This window comes from Sinohyriopsis cumingii, chromosome 4 (genome assembly GCF_028554795.1).
Source record: "Sinohyriopsis cumingii isolate HCF-2022 chromosome 4, ASM2855479v2, whole genome shotgun sequence".
NCBI lineage: Eukaryota > Metazoa > Mollusca > Bivalvia > Unionida > Unionidae > Sinohyriopsis > Sinohyriopsis cumingii.
In genome coordinates, this window is record NC_142964.1 from 4,015,779 (window position 1) to 4,036,819 (window position 21,041).

At 34.6% G+C, this 21,041-nt stretch overlaps 1 protein-coding gene across 5 annotated transcripts in view; it reads right to left on the reverse strand.

Moving 5' to 3' along the window:
- LOC149800548 (SHC-transforming protein 1-like) overlaps positions 1 to 20,405 on the reverse strand; it is a 90,038-nt gene extending 69,633 nt beyond the window's left edge. For 2 of the 5 annotated variants that reach the window (XM_089954488.1, XM_089954486.1), the window contains exon 1: positions 1,479 to 1,623. In XM_089954488.1, coding sequence (XP_089810614.1) covers positions 1,479 to 1,567 — 89 coding nt within the window. In that variant the 5' untranslated portion in view covers positions 1,568 to 1,623. Of the gene's footprint in view, positions 1 to 1,478; positions 1,626 to 20,270 lie in introns of those variants that run through there. The other 3 variants (XM_089954485.1, XM_089954484.1, XM_089954487.1) reach the window with 3 other exon arrangements.
- Positions 20,406 to 21,041: the final 636 nt, after the last annotated feature.

Sequence of the window (21,041 nt, forward strand, 5' to 3'; positions counted from 1 at the left end):
TTTACACAAAACCTTGTATCCCTGTTCGGGGAGGTCCCATAAACCCCCTGCCTAGTTTAGCAACTGACCTTAAAACTTTTAATCTAATGGAAGGCCTTGAATGTGTCATATAATGATGTTTCAACTGGACATTTTAAAAGAGTGCAGTTTATTTGACTTTATATTTTAAGGACTTTACCAATTTTGCACTAATCTTTGTTTACTATGCCTTTCTGGGGATATCTGAAGTTACATGTACCTGGCATTATATATCCAGAATTGTGGTGATATGCCAGTAAAAAACTATATATATATATATATATATATATATATATATATATATATATATATGGAATTGTATTATTTATGTCACAGTCGAATTATACATAGAATTCAATGAAATTTTGCACTGAATGAAATGTTTTGCAGCATTACATCTATTTCTTGCACATTCATTTTTTAACAGTTTTCTGAGATATTCTGAATAATCATCAACTTTTGAAAAACATAAACAGTCTCCATATTTAAAAAACATGTAATTTATTTTCAAATGCAAAACATGAATAAAAAGTGCATTATGGTGAAGATAATGGTGATCCCAAGAATTTTCATTTTGATGAGCAAAAATATCCTATCAAGTCAAATTATTTTGAAATTTAAGTTTAGTGAACAAATTTACAAATGCCACAATCTCATTATGTACAACTAATGTTTTCTACCACAAGGACCACTTAGTTCAAAAGTCATGTTAACCTAAGACCATTTTATGTCATAAAATTGCTTAAATGAACTTGCCTAACTTTAAATACCAATAATAAAAGCAATTAGTATTTAATTTAGTTACAACAAAACAGATTATCCAGACAATGATTTGTTGGAATATTCAATCTTAATGACTACTACTGTGTCCAATGATTTCTTCTCTTACCATTACCTGCATATATAATGAAACTAATTTGCTGATACTGATGCCAGCATAAAAATGAGTAACATATTGAAACACAAACAAATATAACCTTATACAATTATAATTACAATTTTAAAATGAATAACAAAATTCTCTTCTCTTAGTATTTTAATACTAAACATGTTAAAATAAACACTAATTATTGCTATCTTCATATAATGTGCATTGTTATACTCTCCTTAAGATGGCCTCAAGGGAGAATAGTCCTTGACTAATGAGTCACCCTTTATAAATAAAGCATTATTATTATTATTATTATTTTTATTATTATTATTATTATTATTATTATTATTATTATTATTATTCTGCAAGTAAAATGAATGTAATTAGGAGAAAGTTAGTTTACTCTTACACCCAAATGGCATTAAGAGAGTGCTGCTATTACAGTATTCAATGTGACATAGAGAAATCCGAAGCCAATTAAGCATGATTAAACAGTGTAATCAAGAATTCACTAGCACTAGCACAGTCCATATAGTTAACTCTCAATCAATGATCAATGGTGACTCACAGGTGAGAAAGAAATACTTACTCCAGGCACAGGTGTGAATAGCATCCAGACAAGCCAAATTTTACAGTCATGAAAGCCCTTGTAACACTCATGTTCATAATATCACACATAAAATAAATATACACATAAGAGTATGTAATGACAGTAGGGATGAAATGTGAAGACCCAGAATGATGACAAACACATACATTAGCAGTCACAAAAGTGCAACATCCTCTGTTGTTGAGATCAAGTGTGAGTTCCAACCCTATTACTGCCAAAATACAATTTATGTGGCTCATACAAAATGCAAAGAGAAAGTTTCCTATATCAGTCTACAATGAGCAACTTTCACTATTAAAATTCTAGTACCAGGTGGAAAAAAATGGACCTACAATATACTTTATACAACTACATTTTTACAGACTTTAGTTTTTTTTTTATCTCTTGCATTTTTTTTCTAAAATTTTAAAGAATATTAAGATCTTTAAGTTTTAACTTGGGGATTATCTTCAAAAGGTGCTAGCAATCATTTACTAGTACCTCTGCATTTTTAAACCAAATTTTTTTCTTCTTAGCACTTTAAAGCCAGCATAGTGTTGATATGCTATTAAATAGGTATCAGTGTCAAGCTGATAATTCAAGGGCTACTTACCTTCACTGTTCATGGAAAGAGGCACTTAGCTCCCATTTACTTGATAAAATATGGCAAACTGTTAAAAGTGCAGTAAAACCATGCAAGTAACAAACTAACAGTTCTCAATCTGCCCCCCACCCGAAAGAAAGATAACCAGAAATAAACCAATGTAACACCGATTAACTTCTCTCAAGTTAGGTTAATATAAGGAGCAAATTTTTTGTTGGTGTGACAAGTTACCTGCCCTAAGGCTTGCACATCAGCATCTTGGGTTACAATATATATTCACCAATACAAACAAGAGAACTATACCTCAAAGCCCTACCCACTTCAACAGAATGTATTCCTCTTCTGGCTGTTCACTGAATTTAATAAATCGTCCTGTAGATGACAGATGATAGTGCTTCAACAGCTAGTAAACCCTTACTAGAGCTAACCCAGTGTGGGCAGTAAAAGGGCTAGTGATAATTAAGAGGAACAAGGTTACTGGGGCCATTCTGAATCACTTAAAAAGGACTGGTCAAAAGTATAACCTGTCAGAATCAGGTGCAGACTCGTAAGTGGTACACCCCATCCCAATGACCTTTAAAGCAGTTGAAAGTTCTAAAAATGACAGAGGATATATATATATATATATATATATATATATATATATATATATATATATATATATATATATATATATATATCACAGTTTATATTGTGCTCACCATTACGGATCACTGCCATCTCACCTCTGTCTACGTGGGTTCGAGTCTCGGATTCTGCCAATGTGGGTATGTGAGAAAGCTTGCCAGTAGCTTCTCGAGGGTTGGTGGTTCTTTCCGGGGATTTCCCGGTTTCTTCCTCCACCATTAATACTGGCCACCATGTATAGCCTATCTTGTGCTGAAAAATGGCGTTAAACCCTACAACAACAACAACAACAACAGTTTATATTTCTTTTAGGTTAAATAAGTTCTCATTATTTGGGGCAAAATAAGGTAGAAACAAAATCATTTTGAAGTAGAACTTTTGAAGAATGTATACCGGATTTCATCTCTCCTTTCTATATGTTGGTAACAATTTTAGCTTAACATTTTGTCTACTCCACCTGTCTGATGTTAAATATAAAATGGTATCATCCAATTCACCCAAGACTTCAGCTCCACCAGAAAATGTTTGCAACTAACTCTGTAACACTGGCAGAAAACAGAAATGTCAGGTAGCTGCTGATGCCTATGAATACCATAGTTACACATCTGTAAAATGCACCAATATGTCATTTAAAAAGTGTAGAATAAACTATTTTTCATAGAGTACCAATATTCATGGACTTCATGCCTGCTACAATCATTTTCATTGAGTACCAATATTCAAGGACTTCATGCCTGCTACACTAATTTTTATGGAGTACCAATATTCATGGACTTCATGCCTGCTACACCCATTTTCATGGAGTACCAATAGTCATGGACTTCATGCCTGCTACAATCATTTTCATGGAGTACCAATATTCATGGACTTCATGCCTGCTACAATCATTTTCATGGAGTACCAATATTCATGGACTTCATGCCTGCTACAATCATTTTCATGGAGTACCACTATTCATGGACTTCATGCCTGCTACAATCATTTTCATGGAGTACCAATATTCATGGACTTCTTGCCTGCTACACTAGTTTTCATGGAGTACCAATTTTCAGTGACTTCATTCCTGCTACAATCATTTTCATGGAGTACCAATATTCAGGGACTTCATGCCTGTTATACTCATTTTCATTGAACACCAATATTCAGGGGCTTCATGACTGTTACACACATTTTCATGGAGTACCAGTTTTGTTTAATTTCATGGTTGCTACAAACCATGAAATCAAAATATCAAATGAACAATTATCCTTCTGTGGAATTAACTACATCCATGATTCATGAATTTAAACAATTAAAACGATCTTCAAAACACAACGAAAATTGATGCCCACAAAAATCAATATATCCAAGTATACTGTTGTAAAAAGGTCATGTAAAATGAAACTTAAAGGGTACAGCAAACAGCATTGACCCTGATCTAAAAGACAAGTGCTCTATGAGATTGCAGAACTGAATCGTTCTTTACATGTGCATACACTTAGATGAATAAACATTGAATTCTAAAACCTAAAAGAATCAAATGATGCATGTATATAAGTAAGGTTTGATGGCATGTCAGCACAATACTGCCTATATGCTACCACTTAAAGTTTGAATAAATAGTCAACAAGTGGTGATTTATTGAATAAAAGCAATGTATTTGCAAAGAAAGTCTCAAGACACTGCTGTTAACTGATCAATTTGCAGGCCCAATATAGTCCATTTTAACAAACTATAGCCAACTGTGCAGGCCCAATATAGTCCATTTTAACAAACTATAATTAACTGTACAGGCCCAATATAGTCCATTTTAACAAACTATAACCAACTGTGCAGGCCCAATATAGACCATTTGAACAAACTATAACCAACTGTGCTGGCCCAATATAGTCCATTTAAAAAAACTATAACCAACTGTGCTGGCCCAATATAGCCCATTTTAACAAACAATAACCAACTGTGCAGGCCCAATATAGTCCATTTGAACAAACTATAACCAACTGTGCAGGCCCAATATAGCCCATTTTAACAAACTATAACCAACTGCCAGTCTTAAAATGGAATTATCTTTGCTATTTTGTTGATGTTAAACTTATCAACTGAATGGGATACAATTTTTGTTTTCATTTCCACTCCTCTAGCTCTGTATGAGTGTGAAGAATTATATAGTGTCTGTCAAAATATCTGGAGTCAGTGATGGGTATATTTTCAAACAGACTATAGTATTTGTACACTGAGTGAATGGCTGTAAGTCACCTGTCAGTGTTGAGATACAGTACTATGATTCTGTCAGGCCCCAATGCTTGTTCTCAGTAAAATCATCAGTCACTGGAGCTGAAGGCGTTGCATGAGCAAATTTACATTTTACATATTTTAAAAGTGAAATATTAATTTCTTATTCCATTTAAATAAGAACCAAAGAATACTTAGTGACCTGAATTTGACTGATATTTAGACTACTGTATAAACACAAATATTATATTTTGCCAGTGGCTAATGATAGTTTGTCATAAGCTAATGATATTTCGACAAGGACTAATTACATGTAGTGGGACATCATGCTACATGTCTGCAGTGTGATGCCCCAGTGCTAGACATCGCTATAAACTGCCACTCTGCAGACATCGTAGCGATGACTGATTTTTTTTAAAAGCTATGTTAAAAATCTAAATCACACACACACATGCACACAAACACACTTGTTGTAAAGGCATATATGAGCTATCAAATATGGCCATTGTAGTATATTAACTTTTTAAACAAAAATCAATTATTTACTTGACGAAATATGCACACTGGTAAACACTTCTCAAGATAAGGCTGAGTATATACTGAAATGTGCATACATGAACCACTTCAAGAGTAAGATTGAACATGTACTGAAATGTGTACACTTCATGAAATGTACATACTGGTACCCACTTCAAGAGTAAGACTGAACATGTACTGAAATGTGTACACTTCATGAAATGTACATACTGGTACCCACTTCAAGAGTAAGGCTAACATATACTGAAATGTGTACACTTCAAGATTATATCTGACTACACCTGATCATATATTGAAATGTACATATTGGTACCCACTTCAAGAGTAAGGCTAACATATACTGCAAATTTTGACCAAAATTGAGCCCTGAATAGGTATCGTAAGCGATATGACTTTGTTGCATGGGGAAAACTCTCCTGTTATTTATAGATCAGTGAAGATCTTGACAAACAAGTTGTAAAGAGATACATGTAGTTTGGTAATTACCAACAGATGGCTGACTGTCAAATTTGCAAGGGATCCACTGCGATCACTAATCAAGACAGCCACTGATAGGCTACTTTTCAACAGGGTGCATAATTATTTATACGAACTTCTTGCAATGAAAAGTTGGTTTATATTCAAATTTTCCAAACTTGTAAGGCTAAAAACTGATACAATCAGCTCAAAATTTTTCAATGGAAAAGCTCTATTCAATGGCATTAATTATCATATGTTATGATTTCCTGATAAAAACTCTCAAAAAACAATAGGCCGAAGCAAGCATGATATTGCCCACCTGGGTAGCTGTGTATGACTGCTTGTCAATGCACATGAAAATTTACTGAAATTGTATAGGTAAAGAATAAATCACACTAATATTATTAAGCAACATACAAGTAGCATCTATGTGCTACATACTAATGCTGGTGTGATTTATTTTCTTTCATATATGTATGTATGTCTGTATGTCTGTATGTATGTATGTATGTATGTATGTATGATCTCTTTCTCTGCACATAAAGTATTTTATTACAAATGAACTGACTCCACATCTCTTTCCCTGCCTACACTGACATGACTCCAGTTCATAAGTTAAAAACTGTCCATATCTTCCTTTTTAAAGTATATATGCAGTACTTGGCATACAAGGTGAGTTAATGTTCTGTGCAATCAGCAGGATTCCAGGGTCTGTCCTTGCACACCTGAAGTCCGGTCACTGAAGTCAAAATCTGCAAACAACTGATGTCCACCCATGAAAGATGTGGAGGTTCAGTAGTTAAAGTACAGGACTTGTGATAAGAAGGTTGCAGGTCAATCATCGGAAAAGTCTGGATCTTCATGAATATGCATGGCTCTTTCTCATAACCAAACTCGTTTATGATATTGATGAATGAAGCTTACATAGCAAATCTGATAGACAATGTTATAACTATGGTCTCAAGCTCAGCCAGTCAGATGCAATACCAACTCATTAATATCAGTGGATGTCTCTAAATATCAAACTCTACAGATTTACATGATACAAATCATTCTAAAGTGTACAAAATCCATCACAACAGGAGCACCACCTGTATGTAACATATTCAACATGCAGAACTGAACATTCAGATTAGTTCTCTTTATTAGTATTCATTATCTTAATCTTGTTAAAATACTAACTATTAATTGACCCTTGCTTTTCAGGATGATTGCAGCTATGAAATAGAATGATTCAAAGACAATAATCAGCACACACTCAAGTTGATTTGTTATGATAAAGTGTTAACGTTCATACTGGAAAAAGGCGTTTATTGCTGCCATTTTACGTGCAAAGCTTCCTTTAATCATAAAAATATTATGTCCCCTCCTTCAGTGAAATGGTCATTCCCGAATGTAATGTATATCATTTTTCTATAAAGACAAGAATATCTTGTGGTCAAACTGCATCTGATACATGTCAGGCAATGCAGGCGCTATGGTCATAAGAACAACTCAGTTCTGACCAAGATTCACTCAGATAATCCAGTATGGAAGTTTGGACAACAGTACCATCCAGTTTCTGGAAAGTGCAAAGATGATTGCTAATAACACCTGCATTACCCTTCAAACCCATCCGTACCACTCCTGTGGCCTAGTGGATAGACCTTCGAAACCCCTACTGACCACTCCTGAGGCCTAGTGGTTAGACCTTCAAAACCCTCCTGACCACTCCTGTGACCTAGTGGTTAAAGCATTTGCCTCAGTTGTGGGAGGTGGTGAGTCATATCAAAGACATATAAAAATGCTAATAATAGCTGCCTTGTTAGGGGCTTAGCATTAATAGGTTAATGTTAGGACTGGTTGGCCTGGTGTCAGGATAATGCGACTGGGTAGGACATCATGTTACATGTCTGTGGAATGATGCCCCAGTGATAGACATCACTATAAACTGACCAACTGCAGACATCAAAGTGATGTAACTAAAAATTTGTTCAAGCTGTGCAAAAAATCCAAATCACACACACACACAAACCCCCTACTGAAACTACTGACAGCAGCAATGACTGCATCTGATTAAGCATATATTCTGCCATCCGATGGATTTATTGACAGAAACTTGCATGCTTTTATTTAATGTCAGTGTGGTTGTGATCATGTGTAGTACATACTAATTTTTTATTTTGTAAGTGTATTAAATGCTTTTAAGAAAACAAATTCTTTTACTTTATTCAGATTTGGAATTTCCAATCATTTTCTACAGACTTTTCTGAAAGATAGCTTATTCTCAACTGAATGTTGGTTTCTGTGGTCATGTAAATTGACCCATTAGACCTTGAGTCTATAAAAAACAACAAAACTGTCTGCTGGGATTATAGCAGGTATATGAATGCACTATATTCAGCAAGTTTGGCATGCATTAAATTCAGTAAACCTAAAATCAATCACAGTGATCTTGTTTTCTTTATTTTTTGTGTGTTTTTTTATTCACTCTAGTGGCATAGCAGAGGGAATTTACTTGCACCAATGATGAATTGTAAGTGTCACTAGCAAAAGGGCACAGCCTAAAATGAACCTGCATGAATGCTGCTCACAAATGAACTCACTGGAGATAATGGTAATATAAACTTACATAGCAAATCTGATCAGAATTTGAGCAAAACAAATTATGGCCTCAAGAGTGTTTACAAGCTGAGCTCATTTGATGCAAGATCAAAGATGATGGTGATTGCAAGAAAATTCCAGGAATGACAGAAACATGCAATTTCTTTAATGTGAAACATCAGCCACTGTTACCTTTATCCCAGATCTGTTCATACTGGGGTCTCTGCTCCAAGAACTTCCAATTAACAGTCCTGGGCTAATGGTTTTCAAAATTTGGTATACAGGTTTTTTATATACTGGACTCCCATTGTCAGAGGAAATACATCACTTGACTCTCTTTTTTATAACCATACAAAGGCCTCTGTATTCTTGCTAGGCTAAAAGTATTGGGAAGTTTCTATTTGATTAGTAAATTGCAACTGTGTGTCAGTTCTTTCTTTTCAAAATTATTGGAAGCAAAGTTAACAACAGATTTTTTTATAAGACTGCAAGACCATAAATCATAGTTAGTTTACTATTTACTAGCATGTATTCCAAACTCCTGATATACCAGGTAGTTGGAGAACAAAAAAAAAAGAGATCCCCAGGTGTTTTGGTATAAGAGATACCAAGTAATTAGGAATGTGTATTTACCTGAAAGTCTTATTGCAACATACTGTAATATTTAATTAAATATGATGATAATATTGGAATATATTGATTTATAAAGAAACAACAGGCAGTTCAAATATTGTTAAATCTGCATGCAATGATTGCAAACACTGGCACAATAATTATAAAGATTGGTATTGTGCAGCAAAAGATAATAAAGCTCACTGCGTTATAACAGGTCCATAACCAGTCTACTGCATTTTGTATCAAACTGTGATATGTATGAAACCATGATATATTGAGAATAGAGTAATGTGCTGAATTGTGAAATAGTGGGCATTATCATTTTATTTACACAATGGTATTGTGAAAAGCAATTACAGATATGACTAAGTTTCACCTGGTTTTCTTTCAAACCATGCTACAATGCATTGGTATGATTCTGGCATTGGGGTCCATAGTATCATATCCAGGACTGCATTATAATGAGGCACTTGATAATAGGGGATAGCTGTACAATGTTAACTATTTTCTTTGTACTTGCTTTTGATAAACCAGATATAATGTGAATTTAGTTATGTTATCATTTGATTATTCTAAAACTATATTGATGATAGAGAGAAAATAAGCAAGGATGAGTACATTGTACATGAGTGATGCTCCCACTTTGGGATTCCCCAATCTCACATCAGTTACAAGGAAATCCACTTACTGTATTCATTAACTAACAATGTTTTATTCATTTGCACCAGTTTGTTCCTCATTACTATAACCTACTAGTAAACCCATTTTACAGACAGACTTTTCAAAACTTCACTGAACCTCACCCAAAAGTAGGCTCTACATACCATATCTACTCACTTATAAGACAAGTCCAACTACAAACTGCACAACCCAGATCTGCCATCGCATGCTGTGCATGCAGATTAGGGTATCTGCAGTTTGTAAGAAATGATCAGCAGAACAAACAACACAGACCCTGATCTTCTGGTGCATTATGCTAAGGCAGATTAGGATCTTTTCGTTGTTTGCAGTAGAATTCAACTTATAAGCAAGTACACATCTCAAAGCAATAAAATGTAAACATTTTTTTTAAAATTTATCAAAATTCAATTATTATATTATTTATTCTTTCTTTTACAGGCCTATATACTCTTGATTTAGTGGTGTCATTACAGGCACTCTATATACTATTTGTTTATCTACTTTATGCAAGCCTCAATGAACTGTGATGTTTTCAGTGGAACTGACCTGGAAACAAAGACAGTATCCTCAGGTCATCATCAATACACTCATGCCAAACTACTTCACAATGTAGCTTAAAGTCAAGATCGTTCAGTGATCATTATCAACAAAGTACTTATTTTTTTTAACAAGAAATGGAGCTTCACAGCTGTGTAGATTTACTATTATGGGAAAATATCACTAGAATTAATGTTACAATAATACTGGTTCCATAAAAACATTTCAATATCATATTATATTGAAATAATAAATTAATATTACAACACTCTCATTATCCCATTCATACTGCAATGACTGATAAACAATATTTATCTCATCCCTACAAGAGATAAAGCCGAAGAGTAGGTGTTATGTGAACATGAGACTATCAATTCTCAAAACTTGGTTTGGTTTGATGTTTGTGGCATAGCAACACAGGAAGTTTAGTACCAGAGCAACTGGATTAAAGTGCCTACCCAGGAGCAGATTACGACAGCTGACCCAATTTGATCCATTAGTAGTTTTGTAACCATTTAAAAACACCACAACTCACTGTTAGACTAGTAAACGCTCATGTAACAAGGCCAATTGTTTGTGTTGAAAAAATAAATAAAATAAAAGACTATTGGTATAGTATGCATCCTCCGAGTTGGGTCAATCCTAAAATCTGGAACCATGTATCACCAGTATTCATCACAAGTGTTCAGTGGAACCCAGTGTCTCGGTTGTCAATACCATATCTGTATCTGAATTTCACACAAAACATGATCATCGTTGACCATGATGCTTAAGCAGGTAAGACAGGCAAGACAGAAACTCGTCACATGTATAAGCTTTAGATTTGCAACACTATTAATCACTGCAAATGATGTTCAAAGATATCTGACTTTACACAATTTTAACAGAACACTTTAACATTGTTTACAAAGATAAACATTCTAGTATATAACGAATACATTTCAGATCAATAATCTGAAAGCAACACCGTTTATACTCGCTTATAGGTCAGGGCAAACTACAAACAACAATGATCCTGATCTGCCATAGCATAATGAGCCTGCAGATCATGGTCTATGCTGTTGGTTCTACTGACTATTCCTTATAAACTGCACAGGCCCAGATCTGCCAGCACAATATGTGACAGTAAATCTGGTTCTGAACAGTTTGCAGCTGGACTCATTTACAAGTGAGAATACGTGGTAATCTTCAGACCCATGCTAATATTATCGAAAAGTTGGATGATGTGTGGCATATCCTGTAATTTAGGAAAACCTAAGGATAATAGCACACGGCGAAGTATGTTTATTTCCTGAATGAAACTACAAGCTAGTGAAGACAACTTTTGTTGATGAATAACTGCATGTTGCATTAGCCGTATTGTACATTATTAAAGGCAGACCCCAGTATAATATATACTTTCCACTTGTCTATTTAAAACAAAGTGGTTTATTTCATAATACAGTCATATAATTATTCATTTAATTTTGTCAATATTTTTTTACACCAAAATTGTCAGAATCTGATTTTTATACTGGTACACAGTGGTGTTTCCTTTTTGTTTTGGAAATGGTTCTAGATTTATTCACTGTTTTATCTATCAAATTACTTTAACTTTATTATCCAAAACTGTATATAAATAAAAGAGGAAAATTTGATAGCAATTTATACTGGAATTATCAATGAAGTGAAAACTGATAAGTGAATTGAATAAATTCAAAATAAAAGTTTCTCAAGCTCTAGGTATGGAAAAAGTAATACAGGACAGGCACTGGCTAAAAAATACAGACATTACAACCAAATCAAGATAATAAGCTACCTGAACCATATGAAGGGTTTCACCACTTTGACATGATTACATTGATAAAACTGTTTCTCTACTTCCTGAATATGTATGTACATGTATAGTGTACATTTTATTATAAGAGGGAAAAAAGAATTCAAATTACCAAACTAGTATCACAACTGGAATTTTAGATTTTGCGTCTGAAAAAATTTCTTTGATTAATCTACTCTTGTGGACCAGGTCAGGCATATGTTGGGCCTGTCAGTGGGAAACCTTGAAAATACAAATGTACATCCAAGATTAAACAGAGATTGAAAATATGACAGTCATATGTGGACATGTGAGATTTATTTGTTGTTAACACATGAAAACCCGTTTATGCTGTATATTCTATTGGTCTTGGTCATGTTGTTCATAGATTATTCACAGGATTACCAAAGATTCTTGTGGGTCTGGCTTCATGTGCTGCACCAATCATTAAACAAGCTGCAAAGTGAGTTGTTGACATCATCAAAAACGTTGCTGCTGATCAGTTGAAAAGTTGAAAAATTTGGGATTTCAAGCGGACCAATTGATTTGAGAATGACTACGATGATTAGTGACTCAGGCACTGCAGATAGAACCCAATGCAATTATACTTCCATCAACAGCAGCAATGCCAGCTCCAGTTGGTAAAATCATCAATGAAACTGCTGTGTAATGTCTGGCTGATTCAATTACTACAAATGCAACATGTGGGAAGCAGATCATGGTTGTGGTCTAAGCCTGAACATGAATGGCTCATTAGATGGCACCGATAATGTACAAACAATGATAACATTTATTAATGCACTCGATCACTTGTTTGACACTGCTCAAACCTGTGTTAGCAGACCAATGTGTCAGAGATTGCCAGTATTATTTGCACATGGCTAAAAACAAGTACTCTATAAAAATGAAGTGTCATTAACTGCCTTTGTTGTTTGTCTTTATGTACTATTCCAAATAAGTGATTAATTCTGAGCATGGTGATGAGATCGCAGAATTTACCAATGTGATGTTGGATTGGCTGACCAGTGATGCCAACATTAATAGTTATTTTGTTCCACTTAATGCATATTGGTGTGAAAATGGTATTAACCAACACTCATATACACTGAGATACATTCTTGCTAAAGGTATAAAAAAAAATCAACAGTTGAGACCACTCTAATGTGCTAATGCCAACTTGAAGCTACCATTAGCATGTTAAAAAACACTGTCACGTCATGCACAGCCGGTCATGAAATCACTCAGGGACTGTTTCTAAAATAGTAAAGAAAAACTCCACCCCAGTTGAATTCCCCATTCATTATGTTAAGCCAACACCGACACAACAACTAAGAAAAGAAAGATCTCGACTGTTTTTCAACAAGAATGTGCTTGTGCACGTAAAAATTCTTACACGAAAATGAGAACGGCTGTTTAAGACAATAAAACACAGGTGCACTCAGTAAGATTCTCTATGAAAGTGTTACTAGGCCCCCAGAATCCACAATCGCTAGAGACTTAAAATACTGCCCATGTATATATTTTCTATGATCATATGGCTGTTGTACCAATAAAAAAGGTATTTGGTTAGTTGTGTCTTGCACCTAATCACACAATTATATTTCATGATCATATTATTAAAAGAAGAAAAATGTTACTGATGTGAGAAAATAAAGCTGAACAACAACTGCAAAATGAAATTGCTAAAACAACTTTTTGTAGCAAAATATAAACTTCTATGTATGGATGCTGATACTATTTAAGGATTTGCAGCAACAACTATTGGTTTGGGTATTGCTAGGATTGCAACTATGATGACTATCATAGATACATCAATCAGAGTTGTTACAGATGTATTGGTAGTAACTGCCATGATAGCTGGTTGAACCATAAAAATAATTTCATTTGTGAAAATGCATTGATTCAGAGCTTATCACAGTTGCACAAAGTAGTCTCAGCAGAACTGCAAACCGGTACTGAATGGCAATTGATGATAAAATGATTAGCATGCCAAGTTCAAAATGGTCAAATTGGAAAAGAGTGATTGAGTACAGATATCACACTGAGTTGCTGCTAACCAAAATCAGGTGACTGATTTACAGAAAGTGGAAATTGAGCAACTGTTAGCAAGCAGATTTTGCAAAATCATTTAAACATCCAATGTGCACAATAAGAAGTCAATAAAAATCCAATGTGCACAATAAGAAGTCAATAAAAATCCAATGTGCACAATAAGAAGTCAATAAAAATCCAATGTGCACAATAAGAAGTCAATAAAGTACTTAAGTAAACCAGTGAGCAACAGTTTTTTTTATTTCATAAAAAAATCATTAAAGTAAACATTGTTTGCAGCCCATACTTAAGCACACTAGTAAGTTAAGTATGTTTTACTTCATTAAAAAAATGTTAAAGTAAGAAACTACAATTCACCTTTAGCCCACCTTAACAAACCAATATCACCAAACCATCTATCCAGAATCTGGCCCACCTTAACAAACCAATATCACCAATCCAGAATTTGGCCCACCTTAACAAACCAATATCACCAATCCAGAATTTGGCCCACCTTAACAAACCTATATCACCAATCCAGAATTTGGCCCACCTTAGCAAACAAATATCACCAAACCATCTATCCAGAATCTGGCCCACCCTAACAAACTAATATCACCAAACCATCTATCAAAAAATTTGGCCCACCTTAACAAACCAATATCACCAAACCACCTATCCAGAATTTGCCACAACACAAGTGGCGTGTTGATTTGGCTGGGTTGGTTTCTTTGGCATGATTACATGTATTGTTTACTGCCCCAGTGTGCATGAACTCACATTTGATGACTGAGGTAAAGGTAGCAAAATCATGTGGAGTAGAAGGAGTTATCTCAAATATCAAAATCTAAACATACTACTACCAGAAATGAAATTAAACATTTTTGTCACACATTTATAGATTTCATTTGTCCCCCATTCCCCAAGGGTATTTTGAAAATGGTATATATCATCTGTGATCATCAATTGGCCAGAGAAATAGAGTCAAGTTAACCAGCAAAATACATGTAGCATCACAAAAAAGGTGATACATCTATATCTTTATATGCTATTATATATCTCTCTCTGCTATTCTATGTCCAGATTAATTGCTGGGCCAAAATTCCTTTATATTGTTACTTTAGTTGTACATGTAATGATCTGCAACAGAAATGGGGATGGGGAGGATAATGCTCCAAATTTCACCCACCCACCTTGTTGGAAGGGGTAGGTATCAAATTTACTTCATGTTAAGCATATTACTTCATCTCCCCTTAAATAGCTGGGTGATACATGGAATTCACTAATCTTGACTGTTATCTTGTTCATGTGGCAATCATTTAATGGGATGCACATATTACTTTCACCAATCTGGTGGCCTAGTGGTTAGAGTGTCTGCCTTGGTTGTGGATTCACACCATGGCCGAGTCACACCAAACACTTATAAAAATGACATTAAGAGCTGCCTCACTTGACACTCAGCATTAAGAGGTTAGTGTTAGTACTAGTCAATCTGGAGTCAGGATAATGTGACTGGGTGGGACATGATGGTACATGTCTGTGGCATGATGCCCCAATCATAGACATCACTATAAACTGCCACACTTCCTACATCATATCGATATGACTGATACTGTTAAAGCTACATTAAATATATAAATCACACACACACACTTCACTTTTAGGATTCCCCAGGGGTCTAAGGGTCATTTGATTGAAAGATTTTATTTCAGTGACATTTTCAGTTTCTTTAAACAGATATATATATATATATATATATATATATATATATATATATATATATATATATATGGGGAACAATAAGAAGTTAGTCTGTCAAATTCAGACTAAGAACCTTGCATCTGATGTCATGAATGAATATGCATGAATTACTGATTAAATCAAAAGACCTATGTTCCATCTAATAATCTGGTTTATCCACCACTGTTATCCCAACACTTTTTAAAGATAATGTGGGATTGTATGATCCCATCTGTATAGACATGCATGTGTCAGTAATATGCAGATCTTCTATCAGTGTTAAAATTGAGACTTCAAACTTAGGAATATGGCTGGGAATGATTGGTAGTTTGAAAATTTCATTTCATCTCCTTAGGTAGAGTGGTGAACTCATGAACATAATGTATAATGGAGAAGAGGTTTGGGGACAACACATTTTTAAAATGATAATGTCATTGGTTTTTCTTCAAATATTGCCTTGAAAAATAGTGACAGATTATTCACTGAAACCAGAAAAGAGAAACATAATGGAATTTTTTTGTTCTGTGTCATGCAACCGTTTCATTTTAGTCTTTTACACATTACTGACTAGAAATTTCCTTCATAATTGCCTTTTTTCTCTCAAATTGTTTTGAAATTAATATACTTTGATTAATTGCTAATGATGCATTTCTGCAGGTTCCTTTGTTAATAAATGTGACATACTCGCAAATATTCTGGAAAGAGACAAGGTATGTAGACTGAGTTGAAGGAAAATTGCAAAAGGAGCATTGGGAAAGGTGCTGGATGGGTAAAGGGAAAGATAGGGGACAGGATGTGTATTCCCCCAGAAACTTTTGTATAATGGTCATGCAATCAGATCAGATCGCGAGGTGTAAACGTCCATCGAAGCAAGGCTTTAAAAGTTATTAAATTGGGCAAGCTGACTGGCTGTTGAACATACCTTTCTGTGGGATCATAGTGTATCAAACAGATACATGTAATTGTTAGATTTTTCAGAAAGATTTATGTTTATGCAAAAGGTCTTAAAATTAAACATTAAACAGCAAAGAACAGAACTGTAAAAACTTAAGTTTATTCATGTTGCAAAATGTCATAACATTTTTCTTTATCTACATTTAAACATTCAATATTTTAGTAAGAAATAAGGTAAAACCAAGTCCCTCGCTGATTTATTGCAATGTCAAGGAATTTGCTATTTTTCTGAGGAGTACTGAGCACCCTCACATCTGCTTACACTTCCACCACATCCTGTTTCCACCTTGAAATCAGCGACATGCATCTAAATAATCTTTGACAAGCTGACTTTTCAGATGACTTATTTTGATCCATATAATTATTTGCTATCTCAGTCATATTTAATAATCATATAAACAACAGATGATAAACACCACTGTATCAGCTAGATACTCATGTGGTTAATCATTAAAGATGAGTACATTAATTTCCAAACACACATCTGAATGAAATATATTACTAATCATTTTCAACTAGTCCTCTAGAAATCAGCAACATGCATCTCTTGCACATAGATTGTTCAAGGTCAGAGCTCACAATACTGTCTTGCTAGGTTAGGAATTTAAAGCTGGCAAATCCAGTAAAAAATGACAATATATGTCTACAAATTTAGTATGCAGTAAAAATACCCTAAAATCAGTACTCTACCATACAAATTAATAGTATCAGTAAGTCAGATTTAGTTCAGTCTCATATCTGACATCAATAATATAATTCTATGCTTCTGGTATCCTACTAATTCTCATCAGCAACCAGTTCTCATCATCATTCTTAAAAAGCATATAATTATGAAATCTGACTAATTCTGTATGGTCTCAGCCATTAGCTGCTTTCAAAGTAAGCTTGAAGAGCACAAATGAGCATCAATTAGTAAATACATGTATTAAACAGGAAAGCATTGGCCTGCTTCTCAAGGTCATGATTACAGCACTGCTGAACAACTTTTGAGCTTGACCCAAAAGAAACAAAAAGAGCAAACAAATGTATTGCAGAATGAATTGCATTAGCCTCATCATAAGTCATTCCAGTTTAAACAATTCAACATTGGGTTTAGGAAATAAAAGCAAATAAAAATGTTAACAAATGTAATGCAGGTTTTCTATGGCAGTAACCTTTATCCTGACATCATAGGGGTCAGCATGCATGTCTCAATGATTCATCCAAAGTATAAAATAAATCAAGTGGTTTTGTAATGATAAGTAAATTACTATAGGAATGGTGAGCAAGTTATGTAAATATACCCACCTCCCCTACATAATAATTCATCCCAAGCATGAAGAAAATCTACTGAGGGGTTTTGGAAACATAAGCATAAGCAAATTACTAAAGAAATTCTGAGTAATTTGCTGACCAAAGGATCCCTCTGACTGTCCCACATCCCACTCCTAACTAATGATGAGGGTGAATAGAGTTTTAAAAAACCGCAAAACTCCTTCTGAAAACAGGATGAATACAATGACTTGTCATAATGATGACAATAGAGACTAAGTTCCACAGCACTCCAATAAAAAGTACAAAAGTAAGTGCATTAGGAAAATTCTGTCGTACACCACATCCAGCTCTAAGTGAAAAATGGCAAAACCTCTCACACAAGGCATGAAAGAGAAGGAATGAGTCAATATTCTAGATTTTTTGCTATAATATTATGCACCAAGTTTCAGTATAGGGAAATCACAAACTAGGTTTGCATCATACACTACTTTAAGCCACAAGATAAAAAAGGCAACAAAAATTATTTGGAGCAACGTGATTTCTCAATATTCATATCTTCTGGTATTGACTGTAATAGTTATCAAGTTTCATGAAAATACATCAAAGGCCAAGTTGCACTAAAAAGAACAAAAATTGCACAAGCAAAGTATGTGTGAGTGTGTGTGTGATTTAGATTTTTAACGTAGGTTTAAAAAAATTTCAGTCATATCACTACGATGTCTGCAATGTGACAGTTTATAGTGATGTCTAGCACTGGGGCATCATGCCGCAGACATGTAGTAATTTGTTTACATGTGCATCTCTATGGCAATCAATAAAAAAGCTGCTTGTATTCATGAGTGCCTCATGAATATATGTGGGTGAATAATAAACGATAACCTTAATGGATTATAGTATTTGTGTAACCTCCCATTTGTTTGTAACCTCCCTCTCTAATTTTACAAATGAAAAGCATCAAGGATATAAAAAATGCTCAAAACTTTGTTGCCAGGTGGGCCCTAACACTCGTTAGTTTTTCAAAGAAAACAGTACCTGTCAATGTCAACAAGCAATACAGACTGCTAACTGTCCTTTTCTGATTTTTTAGAATAGTCCCTTTTCAGCACAAAACTGTAGCATCTGCATCCAATATTTGCAGTGTCTAGTATTTTTTTAAAAATTAAATAAATAGTATAAAGCTAATATCATGTTTTCAAAGGGGTGTAACTCCCAGGGTTATAGAAATTTACAGAATTATTAAAAGCTTATTATGATGGCCAACTACATAACATCTGCTGTCTGAAAAAAAGTCTTGCCCATGCAAATAAGGCAGAAATGTTACTAAGAATCTCCCATTTAGAAGTTGACAATATTAACGACAGCCTGGCTATATTTAGATCAAAATTTATACCGGTGCTCCCCAAGATACATAAGGATTACATTCCTGGGACCTCTACCTATGTTGGATTTTACTAGGCTACATATGGCTTTAACATCACGGTGAAGTTTAACTTTAACAAAACAAAATAAAAAATCATTAAGATCATGGGAAAATGTCACTGAAATGATTTCACATACACAAGAGAAGCACAGCTATATACCACGGGTGCACTGGATTTGAAGAAAAGAAAAAAGCAGTATATGAGCATGTTTATGGGGAGGGAGGTACAAACAAACGGGAGGGTAAGCAAATATAGTAGTTGTTTAGTCGGCTTAAAAATAAAATGATCAATTTTATCTACCCTTTGTTGACAATCGGGAAAAAAGAAGAGTTTGACTAAACTACCTATCCGCCTTCTCCTTTTGGGTGCACCATATTAATGAGGGGAAAAAATATGGAAAACATACTTTCTAAAATCTTGTTGAACAACGTTGGGTATCGAGAAAAAATCATCTGATAGACTAAAGTAAACAAGTTTTGGTGCTCAGACAGCAAAATCAATCAGATGCACGATGGACATGCAGATAAATGAGAAGACAGACTGTCTGATATTTATGTTTTGGTAATCGATGTCTTACACTGTAGGACTAAGAATGACAGATGGATATGGTACAGGTGAATAACGATCAGAAAGGATAAAAGTTCCACTTCATATAGAAAAGCTGCTCTCATCTGCCAAGTTCACTTTCCTATAATTAGATATTTTATCACAAATGTAGCAATCTTAATGACACGGAATATTACCTTCTTTCATCTATCATGCGAGAACATGGCGTAGATAAAAAAAAATATCCTCTGTTGGCTTTTGTAACGTTTTCGTGACTGACCGAAGAGGAAGTACACTATTTTTGTCATAACATGGTTTGGTGTTATATTTTTTACTAATAAAAATATGTTTTAAAGCTTCGTTTATGGTGCGTTAACCCGACAAATATATTTTGACTGGTTTCATATTGTACAACCACGAACAGCTACTTTCCTTAGGAAAAATAAAGTATGATGCATGTGATCCAAAAGCAGATGAAAAGCGCATTTATTTATAACGTCATCCTTGATAACTATGGCTTATACAGCGCTTGGCTTGCAGAAATATAAATAACGTGTGGTTGTATTTAGATAATAAGCATTTTAGACAGAGTAACCACTTGCTTACCACCCCTTTATCCAGCGACGGCGTTGGAAGGGAATTTGGGTTGGATTACAGGGGCTCGTTATAAAGAAAATTAGGAGCAGTGTTACAGGTTACACAATCTTAGCCCTCGATTCTTTGGGGATACTCCTAATTTTCTTTGTAACGTGCCTTTGTGGTTGGAGTGAAGTGGGTCTGTTGCCTTCACGCACCAGGTGAAGGTATGCCACTTAATTTTCTGTGGTATTTCATCGCCCCATTTTGTAATGGGGGCAATTCTGCACAAAACTTATCTAGGGAGTAGTGGTGGAAACCGACATAAAAAGAACTGTTCTCTGTACCAAAGCTGGGGTGCCACCAAAGGCCTCACGGTCTTAATGATATGG